This window comes from Natrix helvetica (assembly GCF_964273705.1).
Source record: "Natrix helvetica genome assembly, chromosome: 1".
Lineage (NCBI taxonomy): Eukaryota > Metazoa > Chordata > Lepidosauria > Squamata > Natricidae > Natrix > Natrix helvetica.
The window spans coordinates 21,155,521-21,176,178 of record NC_138548.1 but is presented as its reverse complement, the minus strand read 5'-3'; the positions used below and the strand labels follow the sequence as shown (position 1 = coordinate 21,176,178).

Below are 20,658 nucleotides of genomic sequence, written 5' to 3'. Positions count from 1 at the left end.
TTGTTTTGAGCACTCCGAAGGCTTCAGGGACCATCCGGAGGCTTCCCTGACGCCTCCTGAGGGTGTCCGGGGGCGGGCGGGGGAGGCTGTTTTCGCCCTCCCCAGGCTCCTATAAAGCCTCTGGAGCCTGGGGAGGGCAAAAAAAAGCATGTAAAAATGGGGGGTCGCGCCTGTAGTGTACGCATGCGCACTGAGGGGTTGAGCATTGCATTATGGGTGTGGCACGCTCGCACACGACCCCCTGCGCTCCCCCCACTTATGGCACGTGAGCCAAAAACGGTTCGCCATTGCTGTTTTAGGTATTTTGCATATATACACCATACACGACACACAATACACATAAGCCTGCTCAAGTCTTACCAATCAGTCTTTGTGTTTATGAAATTAGCTTCCCATTTTTGATTCATGTTTACAGTAAAAGCGTGACAGAGTGCATGCCATGAGGAGATTTCCCCCAGGAGTAGGTTAGACATAGCTATAAGAGGAAGCGCTCCTTCAACCTTCGCTCAACCTCATGTCCTATCAGACTCCATTTTATATTTTTATTTATCAGAGTTTGAAACAGTCCATCTTTCCTCACAGAGGGACCCTTATCGTGTTCAATAAAATATGAAAACATAAGAACAATGTGTCTATGGAGATTCTCAGTCATCCAGGTCATGATGGTCTCAAAGGACAACTCTTAGATGAGAAGCGAAACGTCTTCAAAGAAAAAGCAGAAAGTCCAGTTGCCTCTTGAAAAAAGCACCTTTGGGGTAAAAACTATATATAAGACTTAAAATTTAAAAAGAGGCAAGGATTATTTAAAAAAATGTTAAAAATTCATTAAAGGGCGAGTTTCAGGGACGCTAATCAGTCTCACGACTGCCTGCTCTGCTGTTCTCTCCAAACAATCCCAAAGAGCCATGTTTTCACTCCCTTCCAGAAAGCCAGGAGAGTGGGGGTCTGTGTCACCATGGGGGGGAGGGGGAGAGAGAGAATGTTCCAGAGAGCAGAGGCAAATAGCAGGGAAGACCCTCTTCCTTGACCCCACTGTTGTGGCCCGCCAGTGCCAAAGGCAGAGAGGCCAGTTATCAGCTGCCTTCAGACTCAGACATCAGTGAGGCAGACAAACAGCTGGAACCTGTTCCCAGTGTGCGTATGCACAGAGTTGCCAGATGAAGGGAACAGCTAAAGAACAGGGGTCGACTTGGGAGTAAGGCCACAGGTGGACGATGAATGGCCCCTCACAGAGGAAATAAAAGAGGAGCGAAAGGGGAGTGGAGTTTGCAGGAGGCAACTAGTTCGATTAATTGGTTCGTGACTCTCTGAGACTCCTTGCTAAGTTTTATAGATATCGGTCTGGCAGCTTCATGCTGTTGGGAAGTCTAGGTCAGAATAAAACCAGTCTGAGTTCTGGACATATCATCCCTGCCTGACCAGGTAGGATGAATCTATGTAATGGGACGAAAACAGTATCCAAGGTAGACCGGCCCTATCCCATGTACAGCTTTAAAGATTATAATCAATATCTTGAATTCAACCCAGAAGCAAATTGGCACCCAATGCAGCTCGAGCAGAAAAGTTATTAAATGCACCATTCTTTGAGAGCCCAAGATTGTGTTTGCACCCACATTCTGTTACCAGCGAAACCTTCCAGATATTTTTCAAGGAGAGACCCGTGTAGAGCCCATTGCAATAATTCAAAGGGGAGATAGCCCAAACAGGAGATACATGGAGGATAACTGGGAGTTATAAATGAAAATACAAAACATATTAGAAAATGACCTGGGTTTTAAAAGCTCCGAGTTTAATTCTCATCCATAGATAATATTTGTGTCTCGGGGTTGAACGGTGCAGTTCTTGGTTGTTTTTGATTCTCATCATTTTCCATGTTTAAAAGCCAGTCCGGCTGGTAAAAAGCATCTTTCTGCCTGAATTGCTAGAGCTGTTGCTAATCAGACCAGATCATACTGGTCTATGCACACCAAGGCAGCTTCCGGTCTGCCTGCACTCCAAGCTGCATCTGTGATTCCCTCCACCAATTTGATAGAAGGGGGCTTTTTCTGCACAAACCCCTTTCATTAGCTCTGTTAAAGCAGACTTTAAATGCTGTGGGCCGTAAACAGCTGCATTCCACAGCTGCAAAGAGCAATTTTAGGGAGTAAAAGGCCATCATTTTTGTGTCACGCTCACTAAAAGTCAGTCCAGAGAAAAGCACACACCAAACCTTGAAGGAATCACTCCACAACTCAGGGCTGAATCAAACAGCACTGCAAAATTGACAGTGGGCACTGGAAAATGCCCACTCCACATTCAAACTCTGCTCCTGTGAAATGTAGATGCAACTAAACCAATTACATAACAGGAACAGGCAGATCTTGCAGAGACGATTACAGATGCGAAGATTACGGATGACGTTTTAGATGGGAAGAATGTTCTCAGATACAGTGGGTGAAGCAGAATTGAGGTTGCTTTATAAAAGACCGCTTAGCTGCCTCCCCTCCCCAGAACTGAAGTTTTCTGTCGAAAAGCACATCTCGACAACAGGAAGTGGTGACTTTCCTCCTGCACGTTGCAATCTCTTTAATCACAAAGACATAATTCCAAGCATGATGGTTATTAATGACGCAACAGGCAAAAAGGGATTTAATGAATTCCTCTTCCACAGGGGTGGCAGGCAGAAGAAGAAAGGAGAGCTAGTCCATTGAAAAAGATATGAACAATGGGGGTGCAGAAATAAAACGGGGATTGATGAAGCAATTAAGTAAATAAAGGTACCATCTCTGTGAAATCGCACCATTTTTTTTTTGTTTAGCAAAAGACATGTGATGCCTAGTCAGTAATTCATGGAATGGATAAAGTCATCCCTGATTCTATTTCCATTTGCTATTTCCATGTAGTCTCTGACATCTGCCCATTGCAGTGAAACGGCAATGAATGAAATGGGCACATTGTTGTGAAGGTTGCAAAATGGTCATGTAACCCACTCAATTTTACGACCTTTTCTGCAGTGGTCATTAAGTGAATCCAGTAGTCATAAGATAGTCGTTTAAGTAAACCCATTGTATCAAAGTAACTTCCAATGTTCAGCAAAACCATCATATAATTCAGTGATACGACCCACATGAAGCCGCAAACAGCCATAAATGTGGCCATGTTGCGAAATGCCTATAATGTGGTCACATGACCGACCTGTTGAAACTTCAGAACTGGATTGTAACTTCTGTTTTGGGGTACGCTGTAACTTCCGATGGTTGCTACTCAACCGATCATAAGTCAAGGACTTCCTGTATAATACTTTAAGACTGACAGACAAGCAATTCGGAATAAACAGCACACCATTCACTGCCCTGAAAAGCAGTTAGTCTATAGATAGCTTTGAAAGGGTAGATTAAATCACAGAACCTCCATATTATTTAAAAGCACATTAACCCTGAGTTTTAGCAACACTGTAGAAGACCTGATTCCTTTCTGTCCATTTTTGAGGACTGTTCTAAGAGGCAGATAAGAAGGACATTGAGAAGAACAGAACCTTTTAAAGCTCGAACCCATAGAGGTCTCAAAATCCTTCCAAAAACTTAGACAAATGGTATTCACATAAATTTTGGCCCTGAAAGCTATGAAAGTACCAGGTTCAGAAGAACTACTAAAATGAGTGCTCTAAGTAGGTCTGGCTATAAGGCCTCTCTTGGAGGCATCCAGAGGGATCTGGAAGGTTGACAGTGTTGGAAACAGTCGCATTCTAGACTAGCTATAATTTCATGAGCAGCCCTATCTACGGTTTATTGCAGTAGACTAGGCAGGAAGTGATCGAGGCATGATAGATTGATCATGAATAAGGCCTGTTGGTCCAGGAATAAGTATAACTGGCATGTAAGATAGATGCAAAGCCCCCTCCCCAGACATGGTGGTCTCCTGCTCCTTGAGCAGAAGATGCAAGTCCAGGAGACCCTTTAGACTGTGCAGTAGCGCATGTCAGAGATACAGTGGTGGGTTCTGTGCAGCATGCACATGCGTCTTAGCACCTCCGTGAGCCTCCGCGACGCTGCAGCCGCTCAGCGGAGCGTCGCACAGGCACTGTACGTGTAAGCACTGAAGACTTAAAAGACTGGTAAGGAGCTCGGGCGGGCCCTCCAAAGCACCATACCGGAACGGTATCTGATGCTCCGGGCAGGCTCCAGTACACCCGTACCGGGGCATACCGCCTGCAACCCACCACTGCAGAGATAACACATCACTAAATCTTGAGAGAGGACTAAAAACCCAAGGGGTTGGTTGAGTCAGAGCTGGTTCCTGCCATCCAGACCCTCACAACCTCTAGGCACTGGGTCAGCATCACAACAGCATCACCTGCTTGGTCAAGGTTGGAGATAACTGAGTATCAGGAGCATACTGACCATACCACACCCTGTATTCTTAAATGGCATCACTCCATCAGTTTCACCTAGATGTTAAAGAGCAGGAGCAAGAGATAGGAGCCTGGGGCACCCCACACTGCAGAGACTTCTCACCCCCCCCCAATAACCTAGCCTCCATGACTGTCATGGAGAAAGAAGGAAACCAACGGCAAGACATTTCCCAATCCCCAGAACTACAGTCCAGAAGGATACCCTGGGGATGGTGCTAAAGATCCAGAAGGGATGGAGCAGTGAAAGTTCAGTCGGGGCTGGGAACAAGGCAGATTGCCGGATTTTTATCCTAAATCTCTTGGCTCCTTTCATCGCCTGATATCCAAATGAGATCAAGTGACCTCAAATGGCCCGGCCTGGGACCAGCCATTTACACCAAGGCACGCCTGCATCACAGACGCTGAATATGGGCTGAAGCTCATGTCCTAATCTGGATATCCCCAGCAGCAGCAGCAACAACAAAAGATGCGGGGCGGGGGGGGGAGGGGAAAAAGAGAAGTTCCTCTCGTGGCCAATCCTCCCGGGAAGCAGAAAAGTGGCGCGGGCGCAGCCCCGGCGGCTCTCAAAAGAGCGTCGCGGATCCGAAAGATACCACCGAGGCTTCATTTGCTGCTCCCCCCACTCCCCGAAACCAAACTCCCCGCTCCGCAAACGCCCATCCTCCAAAGCCTGGCTACTTCCCTCTCCGAGACAGTCACGCTCGATGCGTAATTGCGCACGGAAAGCAAAAGCTTTGCTGGGGAGGTTGCGGGGGGGGAGGAGATACCAAAGCTATTGTTAGGCGCGCTTCTCTCCTTCCCTTTATCTCCCTACCTACCTCTTGGAGCGGCGGAAGAGGGTGCCCGCCAAAGTTTCCCAGCAACTCAGATCGGACATCGCGCCCCGGCCAACTCACTCCCAGTCAATGGGAAACGACCGGCCAGCGGCCCACCGGGTCCTCTTCGCCGCCGTCTCCGAGGTCCGCCCGTCTTGCAGCCGGGGAGGGACTCTGCAGCGCCCCCTTTCGATCTTTGCAAAGCTCCTTTTTCTTTCGTGTGGCCCCTCTTGTCCCAGCAGCGGGAAGAATGCGCGGCGGCGCTTTCCAAAAAACGGCCAATTTGAAAGAAGGGTTAAGTTGGACTGGCATTCGTGGAATAAGCACGGGACTCCTTGGGAGGAGGAGAGGAGACCCCTGCACGATTTCCTTTTGGTACTGGAGCCTCCTTCTCATTTATGAAAGCCAGTGGCGGATTAAGGCTCACTGGTGCCCTAAGCACTGACCAAACTTGGTGCCCCCTCTCCTTTGCACATACTGTACAAATCTTCATTGGTTTCTTCTTCTTCTCAACTTTGTGGTGCCCACTTGGGCCCAGTACCCTAAGCATGTGCTTAGTCTGCTTAATGGTTAATGCACCATTGATGAAAACTAGAAACTTGTAGTTTCCATTGAGAATTTAATTATGTCTTATGATGCCATTAACATTGGAGTTCTGCCCGCTCCACACAAGGCTGGAATGTGAATGGCCTGAAATCCTGTCCATGTTTTGCAGCTAAACTAAACTTTAAATCCAAGGCTCCCTGGGTGCTGAAAGACACAAAGTGTCCTGTCTGATCAGCCTTGGGCCTCCAGCATTGGGGGTCACCTAAAGGCCAGCCAGCTGTAACAGCCCCTCTCCCACTGTTGCTCCCTGGCAGTTGGTATTCAAAGAATGCAGCTTGCCAAGAAGCAGCTATCCAAACTAATGGCCATACAGACCACCCTGCTGTATTAAATTGTCTAGTTGTTTAAATTGATACCCTTTGGCAGTATGGCAGAGGGCTCTACACAGTTTAATTCTACTTTGTGCAGAGAAATAGATCCTTTTAGGAGCCCCAAATCTATCATTTAATTTAGTGAATGAACTTAATATTATGAAATGTAGGCCAAAAAATAAGTTTAATTCCATATCCCAGGCCATGCATCATTTAATCTCTATCTCCTGTTATTTAAGATCCAAACCAGAAACATTGCAACCGTTATATATATATTTTCCTTTAAGAGAGTTGCTGTAGCCCTCTGCTCACTTTGAACAGGTTTGAACAGGTCTGATCATCTCATCAGTACTGCAAGCTTTAGTATCCTGAATCATCATCTCCTGTTTAAGATAGTCTTGAAGAAATTTGACCCAACAATGAAGCCCTCAATGGGGTAAAATGTAGGTCCCACCCCCAATATTCTTGCAGAAATAGACATGATTAGATTAAGTGGTGGCGGTATCAGGTTTATCAATCAGGGGTTTGTTTACAGCTGGATGAAAACATTGTGAAATGCACTTGGTTCTAAGTTCCATACCAAACTTAACATCTGACAAAACAGGATTGTAGGAAGTTATCACCTAGCCCTCTCCCAGAAAAATGAAATATCCTAGGAAATATTGATAAGGCAGAATATTATATTTTCCTGGATGTGAAAAAGGGAGAAACACATTTTAAACACAGAGTAAATTCCTGCAGCTTCCCCGCTTTGTCAATGGGCCATTAAGAAGGCCAAGCTAGTCCACTTTACATAATAAAGAGTTCTCCCCTTCAGCTCCAGGGGGGATGGCAATGAAGGCAGGATAATATTGCCTTTTACTCAAACTGATCACATGGCATCTGAGAACTCAACCAAACCTGGATTCAAAACTCAGCCTAGAGAGTTGCCTCTGCATGGGCCTATGGGAGTCTGGCAACCAATCAGAATACATTTCTTACACAGGAACAGGAAACAGATAGGTGGGGCCGAACAGATTATAAAAATCCCTGCAAGCCCTTCTTCAGTCCTTCTCTTCCCTTCTCTTCTCTTCTCCACCAACATTGAAGCATGTGATCACCTTTTCTGTTCAGGGCTCAAGCCATGTGGTCCTGTCCACCATTAAACCATCTTTCCAAGCAGCCTCCATGTCTCCAGTGTCTTTTTCCCCACTTGGAGCCGAACCCAGAAGGACATTTCTTCCAACAGGATATTGACACAGACATGGATTAATTTACAGAATTGGGGAGAATAACAACATGCTCTTTCTTACATAAACCTATTAGATATGCTAATCCAAAATTCTTTTTATTCCACTGAATAGCCAGAGGTCTTTAAAAGCCCCAAAGCCTTCCTTCATTATTTGTCAGACAGACAAACTTTTAACTAGGATATTCCAATTATTCATCATTGCTAACAGCCACAAATAGATATCTCCTTTCTTGTTTATTGATCCAATTCCTTTTAAAGCTATTTAAGCCGACACCATGATCACATCATGTGCTTGTAATTGCAAATGGTGTGCAGCTACGTTATGTCTGACCTCGTTCCGCTGTCAATTCAATTCAAGACTAACATTGACTAATAAAAGACTTAAGAAAAATTGCAAACCAAATAATGGACAATAACCCTGGTTTTCCTCAACTTATGACTGGGTCACTTAAGGACCATTCAATGTTTCAATGGATCCCTTCCCCCAAGCTACTTGCAACCCAGTGCCAGAGTTCCAACAGCTGAACACACCCCTGTAGTCACATAACCACATTTTGGGGATTTGGCAGCTGGCTCACCTTTACAACCAGTTGTAGCATTTTGCAGTTTATAGAGTGCTCCCGGGAGCTGGGTGGACAAAAATGTGCAAAAAACAGCCCGTTTTTCACTAATTGTTGCCCTCCCCAGGAGCACTCTGGAAGCCTCCTAAAGGCTATGTAATGCCAATTTTGCAAAGGGGGTGGGTTTTGGGAGGCCAAAAATGCTGTATTCAGTGTATAAGACGCACCCAGATTTTCACCCTCTTTTTTGAGGGGAAAAAGGTGCATCTTATACTCCGAAAAATATGGTATGTGAATGTATACCTATAATTGTATATAGAGAACAAAAAAAATAAAAATAAAAACTTTTTTTTTAAAAAAGAGGAGAAATAAGTCAGCTTTAAGCTTCAGTGTGCCAATGGCACCTGATGAAATTGAATTCTGAATGTCCTCCAGAAATTTACATCCTAGAATGGGGAAATGGGATTTCAGCTTGGATGGATCCAATTGATCGGATCTGAATCCAGGCCAGCCTGCTTTCCCAAACATCCTGCCTGCCTCTCTTGTGCGCAACAGCCACCAAAAAGGCAAAGCGTTAACCCTCTCAGCCTGAGGCTCCAGCAGCCAAGGGCAACGCATACAGTGGCAGAGGGTCAGAAGAGATAGCAAGCAATCAGGCAGAAGTGGGCGAAGGCTCTCTCTCCAGAGCAGTGGCTGCCTGCCTGAGCTGGGGACGACAAAGCACAGCACACAGGCACCAATATCCTCCCCTGCAGGAAATCATGTGTCACCCAGTGGACTTCCTCTTGCTCTCTCTCTCTCTCGTTCATGGCAATGAGGTTGCCTTTAGAACAACAGCACTACACAGTCTGCAGCCCAGGGAGTTGCTATCCTCTTCATAAGCTGCTGCATAACAGATCAGGTTGGTATGAGGAAAAAAAACAATACAGTACCAAACTGGAATGGAATCATCTCCTTACTTTTGCAAAATGTCAGTCTTTGTTTCCAGGCCAAGGCTGATGAAACCTCCTCAGGAGGGACTTCAGCAAACCGCTTCCATTTGGATTTCTTTCCTTAGCTACTAACTGGTGGATTTGGTGGCCAAGAACAAGCTGGCTTTTTAATTTTTTATGAAGTATGAAAATGTCAACACTCCACACCGAGATAAGCCAAAGAAGAAATTAAAGAAAGTGGGTTTCCGTTATCTCCTAAACTACTGATATAAATCATTTTCTCCTGTCTTCCTTTTCGGATCTAACACTATTTATATAATACTTACAGTTAATGTGATTTTTTACATAGTTTTATATGTGGTTTTACCATTTGTTATGCATCACGCCACACCTTCAGTGAGCCACCAGTGAGATGGGCAGTTAGTGTGTGTGTGTGTGTGTGTGTGTGTGTGTGTGTGTGTGTGTATTTGTGTTACAACCCCTGGTATGCCCAAATATGGCTTGAAATGGATCTATACTAGTCTCCCTTTATTTATTTATCAGCACAAATACAACATACATATATGTGTGTGTGTGTGTGTGTGTGTGTGTGTGTGATTCAGTGACGTGCGGTGAGGTTTATGACTGGTGAGGCACTGACACAGTGCTGGGTTTCAAATATTTTTAGACTTGTGGACTTCAACTCCCAGAATTCCACAGCCAGGCATGCTCAGTTCCAATTTAAAGCGACAGCATTTGTTTTTCTCCTTTGCTCCTTTTTTCTTTTTCTTCTCCTTCCCCTCCTTCCTCCCTCTCTCCCTTCCTCCCCCTCTCTCAAACACACACACACACACACACACACACAAGTTGGATTGGACTATCTCTCCTACCCCTTCCCTCTCTCACTCACTCTCAAACAAACCCCCCCACACACAAAAGTTGGATTGGATATCTTTTCCAGTGGCTTGAAAGCAGCTCCTCTGCCACCACCACCCCCATTCCCCTGCTGCCTTTCCCAAACACCTCCACCATTGCAAATTCAGCCTGCTGTCTGGGTGGGAAATGCCTGGAACACAATAAAGCCCACCCACCACCTCCTGCTGGCAGGCTGGGGTGAGAGGAGGGGCAGAGAAGCCAGAGGGGAGCCGAGCCGAGCCTTCCAAAAGAAAGAGGCTGGGGGGGAAGTGTGTGTACTACAGCATGGCTCTTTGCCTGGCTTCCTGCCTCCTCCTGTGGTCTCCTCAGTGCTCGCTTGTGCTCTCCCTCCCCAAGTGTAGTTTGATTGCAGGTGGAGCCACGTTGCCTTTTCAAACTTGTAATCAGTGAAGCTGGGCTAGATTTTTATATAGTTTTATCCAGCTGTGTGTGTGAGAGAGAGAAATGAATGGGGGCCTGGGGAGGAAGTCACTACACTTGGGGAGGGAGAGCACCAGTGTGGTTAAGCAGAGTCATCCACAGTGAGGCAGCAACTAGCTCAGCTTTTTCCTTTTACTTTTTTTTTCATGATGAGAGTGGTGAGGCTGTGTCTCACCTGCCTCACCTGACTGCATGTCACTGTGATTGTATGTATGTATGTATGTATGTATGTATGTATGTATGTATGTATGTATGTATGTATAATAGCAAAGAGCTGATCTGAGCATGATTTGAACTTTAGGTCAGCTACCTTACATTTTGTGAAGATCACAAGCTGCTGTTAAGCGCCAGGGAAATCAGAAGATCCAGGCAGTTCAAATGGGGATGAAGATTTATTGCAAGTTTAAACTCTCTAAAAGAATCTGAGCTACTAATGGTCCAAGTAAATTAATGTTCGCTAAAAGTCAAAGGAATTCAAGGTGGGCTGGACTTAGACCCCTTGTGAGTGTGAAGGGACTTTTGACTGATGACGTGTTTGACATCATCAGTCAGGCTCCATCTGGTCATGTCCCACACCAGATTTAGTTTATCTTCTTTTTGTGGGGTGGGAATAAAAGTTGACAGACTACACATTATGCTAAGCCATGTTTTTTTTTAAACTGAACTACAATTGACGGGGTTCATTGAACATGAAAAGTGGCATACAGCCTTCCTTGGGGCCAAGTACTATTCTTAAGGCAGGTAGTCCTCGACTTAACAATCATTTAGTAATCATTTAAAATTATAATGGCACTAAAAAAAGTTAGTTACAATAGGTCCTCACATTTACAACTATTGCAGCATCCTCGTGGTCACATTATCAAAATTCAGGCAGCAGGCAATCATTGTGTATTTACAACACCAGTTGCAGTGTCCCTGAGTTATGTGATTGTCATTTGTGACCTCTCCAGCCGGCTTCCAACAAGCAAAGTCAGTGAGGGAAATGAGATTCACTTAATGAATGTGTGATTCTCTTAATAACTACCTTGACTCGCTTGACAGTCGTGGCAAAAAAAAAAAAAGGTCATAAAATCGGTCACGACTCACTTAACCACTGCCTTGACTAGCAACATAAATTCTGGTCCCAAATATGGACATAGGATGAGGAGTATCTGTAGTTCATTTGAATGCAAGGACTATAAATGTTGAGTATTGAAGCCAAGTAGATAGGTTACATATTTCCATACAGGGATGGAGCCAATCTTTCTAGTTTTTTCCCTTCAGGAGGGGGCAAGAATTTTTTCATTGTTGATTTAAATATGTTAAACAAACTTGCAGGGTTAGAGTGCAATTTTGATATATTTTCCAGCCTGAAAATGGTTGGGAAGCCACGCTGCTGTTTTCTGGCAACTGCAGTCAACAAAGTACAAATAAGGAATTGAAAAGAGGGTCTGGGGTGCTTGTAAACCACAACAGCTGGGTTCACACAATGCATTAAGCCAGAAGCAAATAAAACAAATTATGACTTGGCAGGATGATATGTAAACCCACTTGGAATGTAATGCATTTGCTGTCATTTCCTTCTTGTGGTTTGAATTTGGATACAGCATGATTTGGCTTTCTTTGAGAAGTTTGGCACCACCATTATTTCAAGGAAGACAAACATACACAAGTGGGAATGGTTTGCTCTGATTTCCTGATGAAAAAAAGCAAGATAGTTGTCTCAAAAGGCATTTTGCCTTTTGATGCTTTCTTTCAGCAGCATGTGTGCCAGCAGTCAACTGAACCACTTCTGAACAAAAAGATTTGGCAATCACTCTTCTCTAAGTGCTGTATTTTAGGGTTGTGTAATGTCCAGATTCAATTCCAAAAACGTGTTTTGCAGCAGAAGCACAATACCTGTTTGGGATTGTAAAATATACATTTCTTTTCCTGGGAACACAGGGCATTTGCAGAGATGGACAAGCAATTCTAGGAAAAGAGGCAGCTGCTTTAAAGAGTTAGAGACAGAGGCTACAAGTTGCACTTCAGATACTTCAAAGTACTTTTTCAGAATTATTTCCAAAGCACCACAGGATGAAAAACAGCAAGGCAATCTGTTTGCACTGCCACAATCAACTGTTCCTTGTGAAATATTTGGCTACAGCCTAATTAACCTCTCTTTGCTGAAAGCTTGTATATTTATTTTTATACTATGTATCTTTTAATAGGGTTTTTGTATTTTAACTGATTAACAGAGTTGGAAGGGTCATCTAGTCCAACCCTCTGCTCAAGTAGGAGACCCTACACCATTTCTGAAAAATGGGAGCCCAATATTTTCTTGAAAGTCTCAAGTGATGAAGCTCCCACAACTTCCGAAGGCAACTTCTGTTCCATTGGTTGATTGTTCTCACTGTCAGAAAGTTCCTCCTTATCTCCAGGTTGAATCTCTCCTTGATCAGTTTCCATCCATGATTCCTTGTCTGGCCTTTGGGTGCTTTGGAAAATGGCGTGACCCTCTCCTCTCTGTGGCAGCCTCTCAAATACTGGAACACTCAAATATTGGAACAAATATTGGAACAATATATTTGTTGTTTTATTCAATTGTTGTATGCCATGGATGGATGCATGGATGCATGGATGGATGGACGGACAAATAGATAGCCTTAACTGAGAAGTTGAGAAGAGATAAGGATTGCTATCTTGTTAATTCTTGCACTGACTTCACAGTTTGGTAAGATGATTCACAGGAGTATCAACATAATTTTCTCTTCTTAACATATATACTGGAAAAAAAATCTCAGTATTTTACAAAGTGCACACTATTTTCCATTTCTGAGAAATAACAGACAAGATAAGTTCATTCACAGTGTAACAGACGCTCAGGGAAATATTGTTGCTCATCGATTGTACTGTATATACTACTAGGATATGGCACCATACTGCAGTTGATCTTAGGGCCTCCAATTCCATGGTATTTTACTAGCACTTTTAAAAATAACCTAGCTCTTTATCAAGCTGGCTAAAAGGTAGAGGGAATGGAAAGCTTTGACATTCCATCACTTTCCACCTCATATATAAAAAAAGAAAGAGGTGCCACTGGATTCGATCAAGGAGGATTCATCTCTTTTAAACGTTTCCTGCAATGGACAGCCAAGGATTTAATGATATAAGGAAATAGGGCACAAATAATCCACAGCTACCTTATAGTTTGTCTCTACCTCCAAATATTCAGTGTGCTTCTCAATAAAGAGAAGAAAACAAGGATGAATAAAAGAACAACTGGATCAGACTCTACAGATTTTGTCTCCAGAAGTTGTGGCTCCTCCAACACTGGAAGTTTTTAAAGAAGAGATTGGACAACCATTTGTCTGAAATGGAATAGGGCAGCGATGGCGAACCTTTCTTGGCTCGCGTGCCACAAGTGGGGGGAGCGCAGGGGGGTCGTGTGCGGGCGTGCCGCACCCATAATGCAACGCGCGACCCCCCCCCAGTGCGCATGCGCGCACAACGCGCGACCTCCCCATTTTCACATGCTTTTTTCGCCCTCCCCAGGCTCCAGAGGCTTTATAGGAGCCTGGGGAGGGTGAAAAGAGCCTCCCCCGCCCCCCCGGAGGCCCTCCGGAGGCTTCAGGGGTGGTCCGGAGGATTCCCTGAAGCCTTCAGAACGCTTAAAACCACCCTCCGAGCAAACCGGAAGTGACTTCCGGGTTGCTCAGAGGGTGGTTTTAAGCGTTCCAAAGGCTTCAGGGATCTTCCGGAGGCTTCCCTGATGCCTTTGGAGCACTTAAAACCACCCTCCGAGCAAACCGGAAGTGACTTCCGGGTTGCTCGGAGGATGGTTTTAAGCGTTCCGAAGGCTTCAGGGAAGCCTCCGGACGGTCCCTGAAGCCTCCGGGGGGCGGGGGAGGCTCTTTTTGCCCACCCCAGGCTCCTATAAAGCCTCTGGAGCCTGGGGAAGGCGAAAAATAGCTTTTAAAAAGGTGAACTCAGCTAGCCAGCACGCGCATGCCTCGCGTGCCCTGACAAATGGCTCCGTGTGCCACTTGTGGCACGCGTGCCACAGGTTCGCCATCACTGGAATAGGGTTTCCTGCCTGAGCAGGGGGTTGGACTAATAGAAACTCCAAGATTCCTTCCAACTCTGTTATTCTGCTATTCTGTTATAGGTTTATGTAGTGCAGCATTTCGTTCCCTAGTGGGTACTTCCAGGAAGGCAACAAGCAGGTTGAAAAACAGGACACTGGGAAAAAAATTGCTTCAATCCATGGGAAACTTCTTAAGTTAATAGAATGAAGCCAACTTCCCTCATCAGATGTAAGGTGGGTGGCTGTTCAGAGCAATGTTTGTCAACTTGACAACTTTAAGATGCATGGACTTCAATTTCCAGATTTGGCAATGTAACTGGGAATTCTGAGAATTGAAGGCCACACATATTAAAATTGCCAAGGTTGACAAATATTGGTTCAGAGAAGACATTTTCAGCTCCACCAGCCTATCTATGGAATTCCCTTCCCTTTTGGTTGCAGATAAGAGGACTTTCTAAATTTTCCCAGGTATTTTCTCTAACATCATCATCATTATCATCATCACTAATATATCCATCCATCCATCCATCCATCCATCCATCCATCCATCCATCCATCCTCTTACTTACTTAATTTATTTAGCCAAATATTCTCCTTCATCCTTTTTATAGTGCTTGGACCACCACAATAAGAAATAGAAGAGCATAAAAGCACAGTAAGCTTTCAAAAACTCTAGGCATGCTTTTAATCTTTTAATACATTACAATATATGCTTGATTCTGGATGGCTACTTTGTACTTATTATATATTTTGGATCTTTACTGCTGTTTTTACATGTTTATGGGCAATGTTTCATTATAATAAAGGTTAAAGAAATATCTGGCATTAACAGCTACTGACCAAGCTTTATAGCTTCCTTAGCAACAACAGAACAGCGGTCTGAAATTTCTTCCTTCAGAACATCTTTTCAACTTCCTAAATTAGCCAACAGTTCTGTAATTTTTTTGTGCTCTTTCATCCAGTTATTAATCAGGCTAGGCTGTGTTTAGTTTGGTTGAAATAGCGAAGATTAAATAGGTCCTGCTACCTTCTATGGCATTACATGATAAGGCATTCTCTGAAATTAACTTACGGTGAATCCACAAATCTTTTATAAACAAATCCATGAAGATGTCAGAAATGCAAGTCAGCTAATGCAGCTAGTGAACTGTTTGATACAGGAAGGAGGGTGAATTGTGGTTCTCAGCAATTATACTGAAACGCTGCCTACATAAGAAATGTATGCACTCTGCATAGTGATGAGCAAGAGCTACAATACATTTAGGGGTCTCCAACTCCTGCCCAGCTAGCAGTTTGAAAGCATGCAAATGCGAGTAGATTAATAGGTACCACTTCAGTGGGACAATAACAACATTCAGTGCATCTTTGGTATATAGCCATACTGGCCACATGATCACATAAAATGTCTTTGGACAATGCTGGCTCCCTCGGTCAAGAAACATGCCCTAGAGTCGGACACAACTGACAGGGAAACCTTTACCTTTTTTCTTTAAAAAAATAAATTATCTAGAAAATCCTTTGAATTTGCACCTTCCAGAAGTATGGTACCTCGTTTCTATTAATGCCTACATATCATACTGCCTTAATATTATGGAAAATTAGTCATATAGGGTGGATGGGATCAAGCATGGCCAAGTAGACGTAGGCAGATCTGAAAAGATGTATCGCTTTCTGCTTTATGTGTATCATTGCTTACCATCTGATTCCCCCCCCCCCCCATCTCATCATCAGGGGTGGGCTGCTGGGAGTTTGCACAGGTTCGGGCGATCCTCTAGCTAGGATTCTGCCCAGTTCGGCGAACCCACAAATGCCACCCCTGGCTGGCCATGCCCACCCCTCCCAGGAGTCTCCGGGTGGCCCGTTCATCATTCCAGGTAAGTGCAGGGCCCACTTGAAGGCTCAGGGAAGGGGGGGGACAACGAGCCTACCGGAGGTTCCAGAAGTCCAGAAACGGGCTTGTTTCCAGCCTCCGGAGCTCGGGAAGCAGTTTTCACCCTCCTGGAGGCTCAAGGAAAGCCTCCGGAGCCTGGGAAGGGCGAAACACACACACACATTGCTGTGGTGCAGGAAGTTGACTAGGCCACAGCCAACATGGTCACGCCCACCCCTGCCCCTCATATTTATGTAAATATGTTATGGTATCCTATTGCGCCGGTTGGAGGGGATGGGAGTTGGAGGCACCGTTTTGCGGTGGTTCGGCTCCTACCTCTCCGACCGGAAGCAATGTGTGTTGACAGGGGGGCAGAGGTCGTCCCTGAGGCCACTCACTTGTGGGGTGCCACAGGGGTCGGTCCTCTCGCCTCTCCTGTTCAACGCATATGTGAAGCCGCTGGGTGAGATCATCCGTGGTTTTGGGGTTGAGTACCACCTGTACGCTGATGACACTCAGCTGTACATTTCAACCCCAAACCACCCCAACGAGGCTGTCGAAGTGATGTCCCGGGGTTTGGAAGCCGTCGGGGTCTGGATGGGGGACAACAGACTCAAACTCAACCCCTCCAAGACTGAGTGGCTGTGGGTACCGGCACCTCGGTTCAGCCAGCTGACGCCATCGCTGGCCATAGGGGGCGAACAACTGTCCCCTGTGGAGCGGGCGCGCAATTTGGGCGTCCTCCTTGATGCCCGGCTGTCAATGGAGGACCATGTGGCAGCCGTGGCAAGGGGGGCGTTCCACCAGGTTCGCCTGGTGCGCCAATTGCGCCCCCTACTGGACCGGAGTGCCCTGCGCACGGTCACTCATGCGCTGGTGACGTCTCGCCTGGACTACTGCAATGCCCTCTACATGGGGCTTCCCTTGGGACGCATCCGGAGACTGCAGCTAGTTCAGAACGCAGCCGCGTGGGTTATCATGGGGAGTACACGTTACTCCCACGTAACACCTCTCCTGCGCGAGCTGCACTGGCTACCTGTGGCCTTTCGGGTGCGTTTCAAGGTACTGATCACCATCTTTAAAGCGCTCCATGGCATAGGACCTAGTTATCTGCAGGATCGCATCCTTCCACACACGTCCCTGCGACCTATCCGCTCACACAGAGAGGGACTCCTCCTGGTGCCGTCCGCTAGGCAATGCCAGCGGGCGACACCTAGGAGTAGGTCCTTCTCTGTGATGGGCCCAACCCTCTGGAATGACCTCCCCCCCGACATTCGAACTACCACCGACCTCCGTTCCTTCCGTCAGAAATTAAAGACTCACCTATTTCAATCAGCTGGCCTGGCACTCTCTTAGTTTACCTCCCGGGATATATCTTAATTGGGTTTGGGTTTTAATTGGGGTGTTTTTAGGGTTTTTTATAGTCTATTTATTTCTTGCACAGCCTTATCTCCTCCATCCAAATGTATTTAATTGTTTTATATTACTATTGTATTTTTATCTGCATTTGACTGTACACCGCCCCGAGTCCCTTTCTGGGAGAGGGGGCGGTTTAGAAATCCAAGAAATAAATAAAATAAATAAATAAATGTTGTTTTCATTTCATTCCATTCTAGCAAGGGACCCATGTGTCAACCTTCCTAAACCTGAACGTCTAGGATACAGGATCTAAGATTGGATGGAAACATGCTATTACTGTACGAAAAACTACTTGATCAGGGGTTGCCAAATTTGGCAACTTTAAGACTTGTGGCTTTCAACTCCCAGAATTCCCCAGCCAGTCCACAAGTCTTAACAGTAGCCAAGTTTGGAGACCCCTGTACTAAATCAAGCTGGCTGTGGAAGTTGAAGTCCATGCAGGTTAAAGTTATTGAGGTTGAAAAACACTGCACTTAATGACTGTTGATTAACTCTCTGCTTTCTTTCTGAGTACCTGGGAGTATATCCCATGGGACAATTTATACTACAATTCACAAATTAACAACCCCAGATCTTTTATCAGGGAATTACAGATTAACAGAGTTGGAAGGGACCTTGTTGTAGGTCATCTAGTCCAACCGCCCGCCCAAGCAGGAGATCCTAGACCATTTCTTACAAATGGCAGTCCAACTTCTGAAGACAAGCTGTTCCATTGGTTGATTGTTCTCACTGTCAGAAAGTTCCTCCTTACTTCCAGGGTGAATCTCTCCTTGTTCAGTTTCCATCCATTATTTCTTGTCTGGCCTTCAGGTGCCTTGGAAAATAGCTTGACTTCCTCCTCTCTGGGGCAGTCCCTCAAATATTGGAAGACTGTTATCATGTCTCCCCTGGTCCTTCTCTTCACTAGACTAGCCAGTTCCTGTAACTGTTCTTCATATGTTTCAGCCTCCAGTCCGCTAATCATCTTGGTTGCTCTTCTCTGCACTCTTTACAGAGTCTCAACATCTTTTTTATAGTGTGATGATCAATACTTGATGCAGTATTCTAGGTGTGAATCTTATTAAGGCTTTATAGAGTGGTATTAGTATCTCACTTGATCTTGATTGTATCCCTCTGTTAATGCAACTTAGGATTGCGTGGCTGCTGCCACACACTATTGGCTCATATTTAGCTGGTTGTCCACTAAGACTCCAAGATGCCTCTCACACTTACTGCTATTAAGCCTGGTTTCACCCAGTCTGAATGTGTACTTTTGGTTTTTCTTGCCTAAGTGTAAGACTTTACTTTTCTCTACAATGAATTTCATTTTGTTAGTTGTTCCCTCCATGCAGAATGGCACAACTCTCTCTGCAATTATCTTTCTGCTATAGATGAGAAGGCACTTCCCCAAGGCCACCAACATCATCGAGGTTGACACCATCATGCTAGTGTTGCCAATACCATGTTCATGGGTTGAGCCAGCGTTCCCTCCGAAAAACTAACACCAGCACTTCGCTCCCACTTTTATTCTTCCCCTACGCACTTCTTTTTTGCAGCAAGGAAAAGCAAAAAGGGGAAAGTTCAATCGGGTATTGCTGGACGAAGCAGTTCTTCGGGACAACTTGAAAAAACAGTGTGAGAGGGGCATGATGGTGACAAGTTGCCATCCTCCCTTGGTTATCAGAGAGAGGCAGACAGGATATAGGATGAAATGGAAATTCTAATGGGAAGCTGCCTGCTGCAAAGCTTCAGAGGAAACACTGTGGTGCAAAAAATATCTTTGGTTTTTCTCCTCCAAAAGAGCTCTATTTTCCAAAGTCTTATGCAAGTTCTGAGATTGTAGGGCTACAGAGGCATGGCACTGATTTTAGATGTACATGGAAGAACCTAGGATTTCTTGCAGGTGTTCAGTGAGCAGAAGCATAGATCTTGGGTGCTTAGTCTTGATTTCTGAAAATGCCTTTCCTCAGAGATCTCTCTTTCACTTGCAAGGACGCCATAGAGATAACAAGGGTCCTGGAGTCACCAACCATAGCTGACCATACCTACTCAGGTCTGCTCAGGAGCACACCTAAGTTCCTAGAACCTAAGTGTCAGACAGGACAATGTCTAAAGCAACTCCCTTATTTTGATCTACAGTTTATAGCAGGGGTGTCAAACTGGATTTCTTCAAGGGCCGGATCAGCATTGTACCTCCCCATGGGCTGGTGGGGGAGGGAGCGCATATGGCCTGTTTTGGCCAGCAGAGGCACCATGGGCCGGTCCTTTGATAGTTCCAGACTGGCCTCAAGGGGCAGAATTAAGCATCCCGTGGGCCAAATCTAGCACGCGGGCCTTGAGTTTGACACCCCTGGTTTACAGGGTCATTAAATAATATGAGTGGGGCAGGTTCACACAGGGACAACTGTTGGAAAAAGATCAAGGTCTAAGCAGTCTCTTCTAAAATGCTGCAAAAAAGCGTGTGCAGGAATCTGTCTAAAAGAATCTACATCAGACAAAAACTGCAAAATAAACCCCAGCTCATGTGTCCACGTGTCATCTACCACTCAAGGTGTTTGGGACAAGGAAATCATTCAAGTGAATCTTTCTGGAGTTCAGTCCTTGCTCAAAATCCAAAATTCATCTGCAACAAGGGAACCTGGATGTTTTATGCTATTTCTGTTATGTAGTAATTTATAAGGTAAAGGAATTCCTGCGTATTTTACTCCACTAGTCTTTGCTGATTATAGGGCCGTGATGGCGAACCTACACAGGTGACATGCGGATAAATAAAATATAAAACAAATACCTTTTACAAAACAAAATATAAGACTATATTGCAAAAGAATTAAATGGAATTTTTTTCATTGCTTCCAAGACTCTCACTTATCCCACTCCTCATATCAAAATTCTATGCTCATGTAATTCTGTATGAGGGACAGCTAAATTCCACAACCAATATAAAATACATTTTAATGAATAACCTGTGCAAGCAAACAGTGGGGGAGGCAAGCAGAAGTTGCATTTGCAAATTAATAGATAATTCCACGATTCCTAGCTTTCATATTTAAAAAGCAAACAATAAATAATTATCCCTTATCAGTTACAAGTTAGCAGGGAAATGACAGGTATTCTTTTGTCCAATTATTTAGTGAGAAACCATCTGCTCCTGTCTTTCAGTATTGT

General features: G+C 45.0%; 1 protein-coding gene across 3 annotated transcripts in view; it reads right to left on the bottom strand.

The window, feature by feature from the left end:
* MAST3 (microtubule associated serine/threonine kinase 3) overlaps positions 1-20,658 on the bottom strand; it is a 103,630-nt gene that overhangs the window by 53,503 nt on the left and 29,469 nt on the right. The window contains exon 1 of one of the 3 annotated variants that reach the window (XM_081935141.1): positions 5,209-5,350. The exons of the other annotated variants lie outside the window; for them this stretch is intronic. Coding sequence (XP_081791267.1) covers positions 5,209-5,267 — 59 coding nt within the window. The 5' untranslated portion in view covers positions 5,268-5,350. Of the gene's footprint in view, positions 1-5,208; positions 5,351-20,658 lie in introns of those variants that run through there. 3 annotated transcript variants of the gene reach the window in all.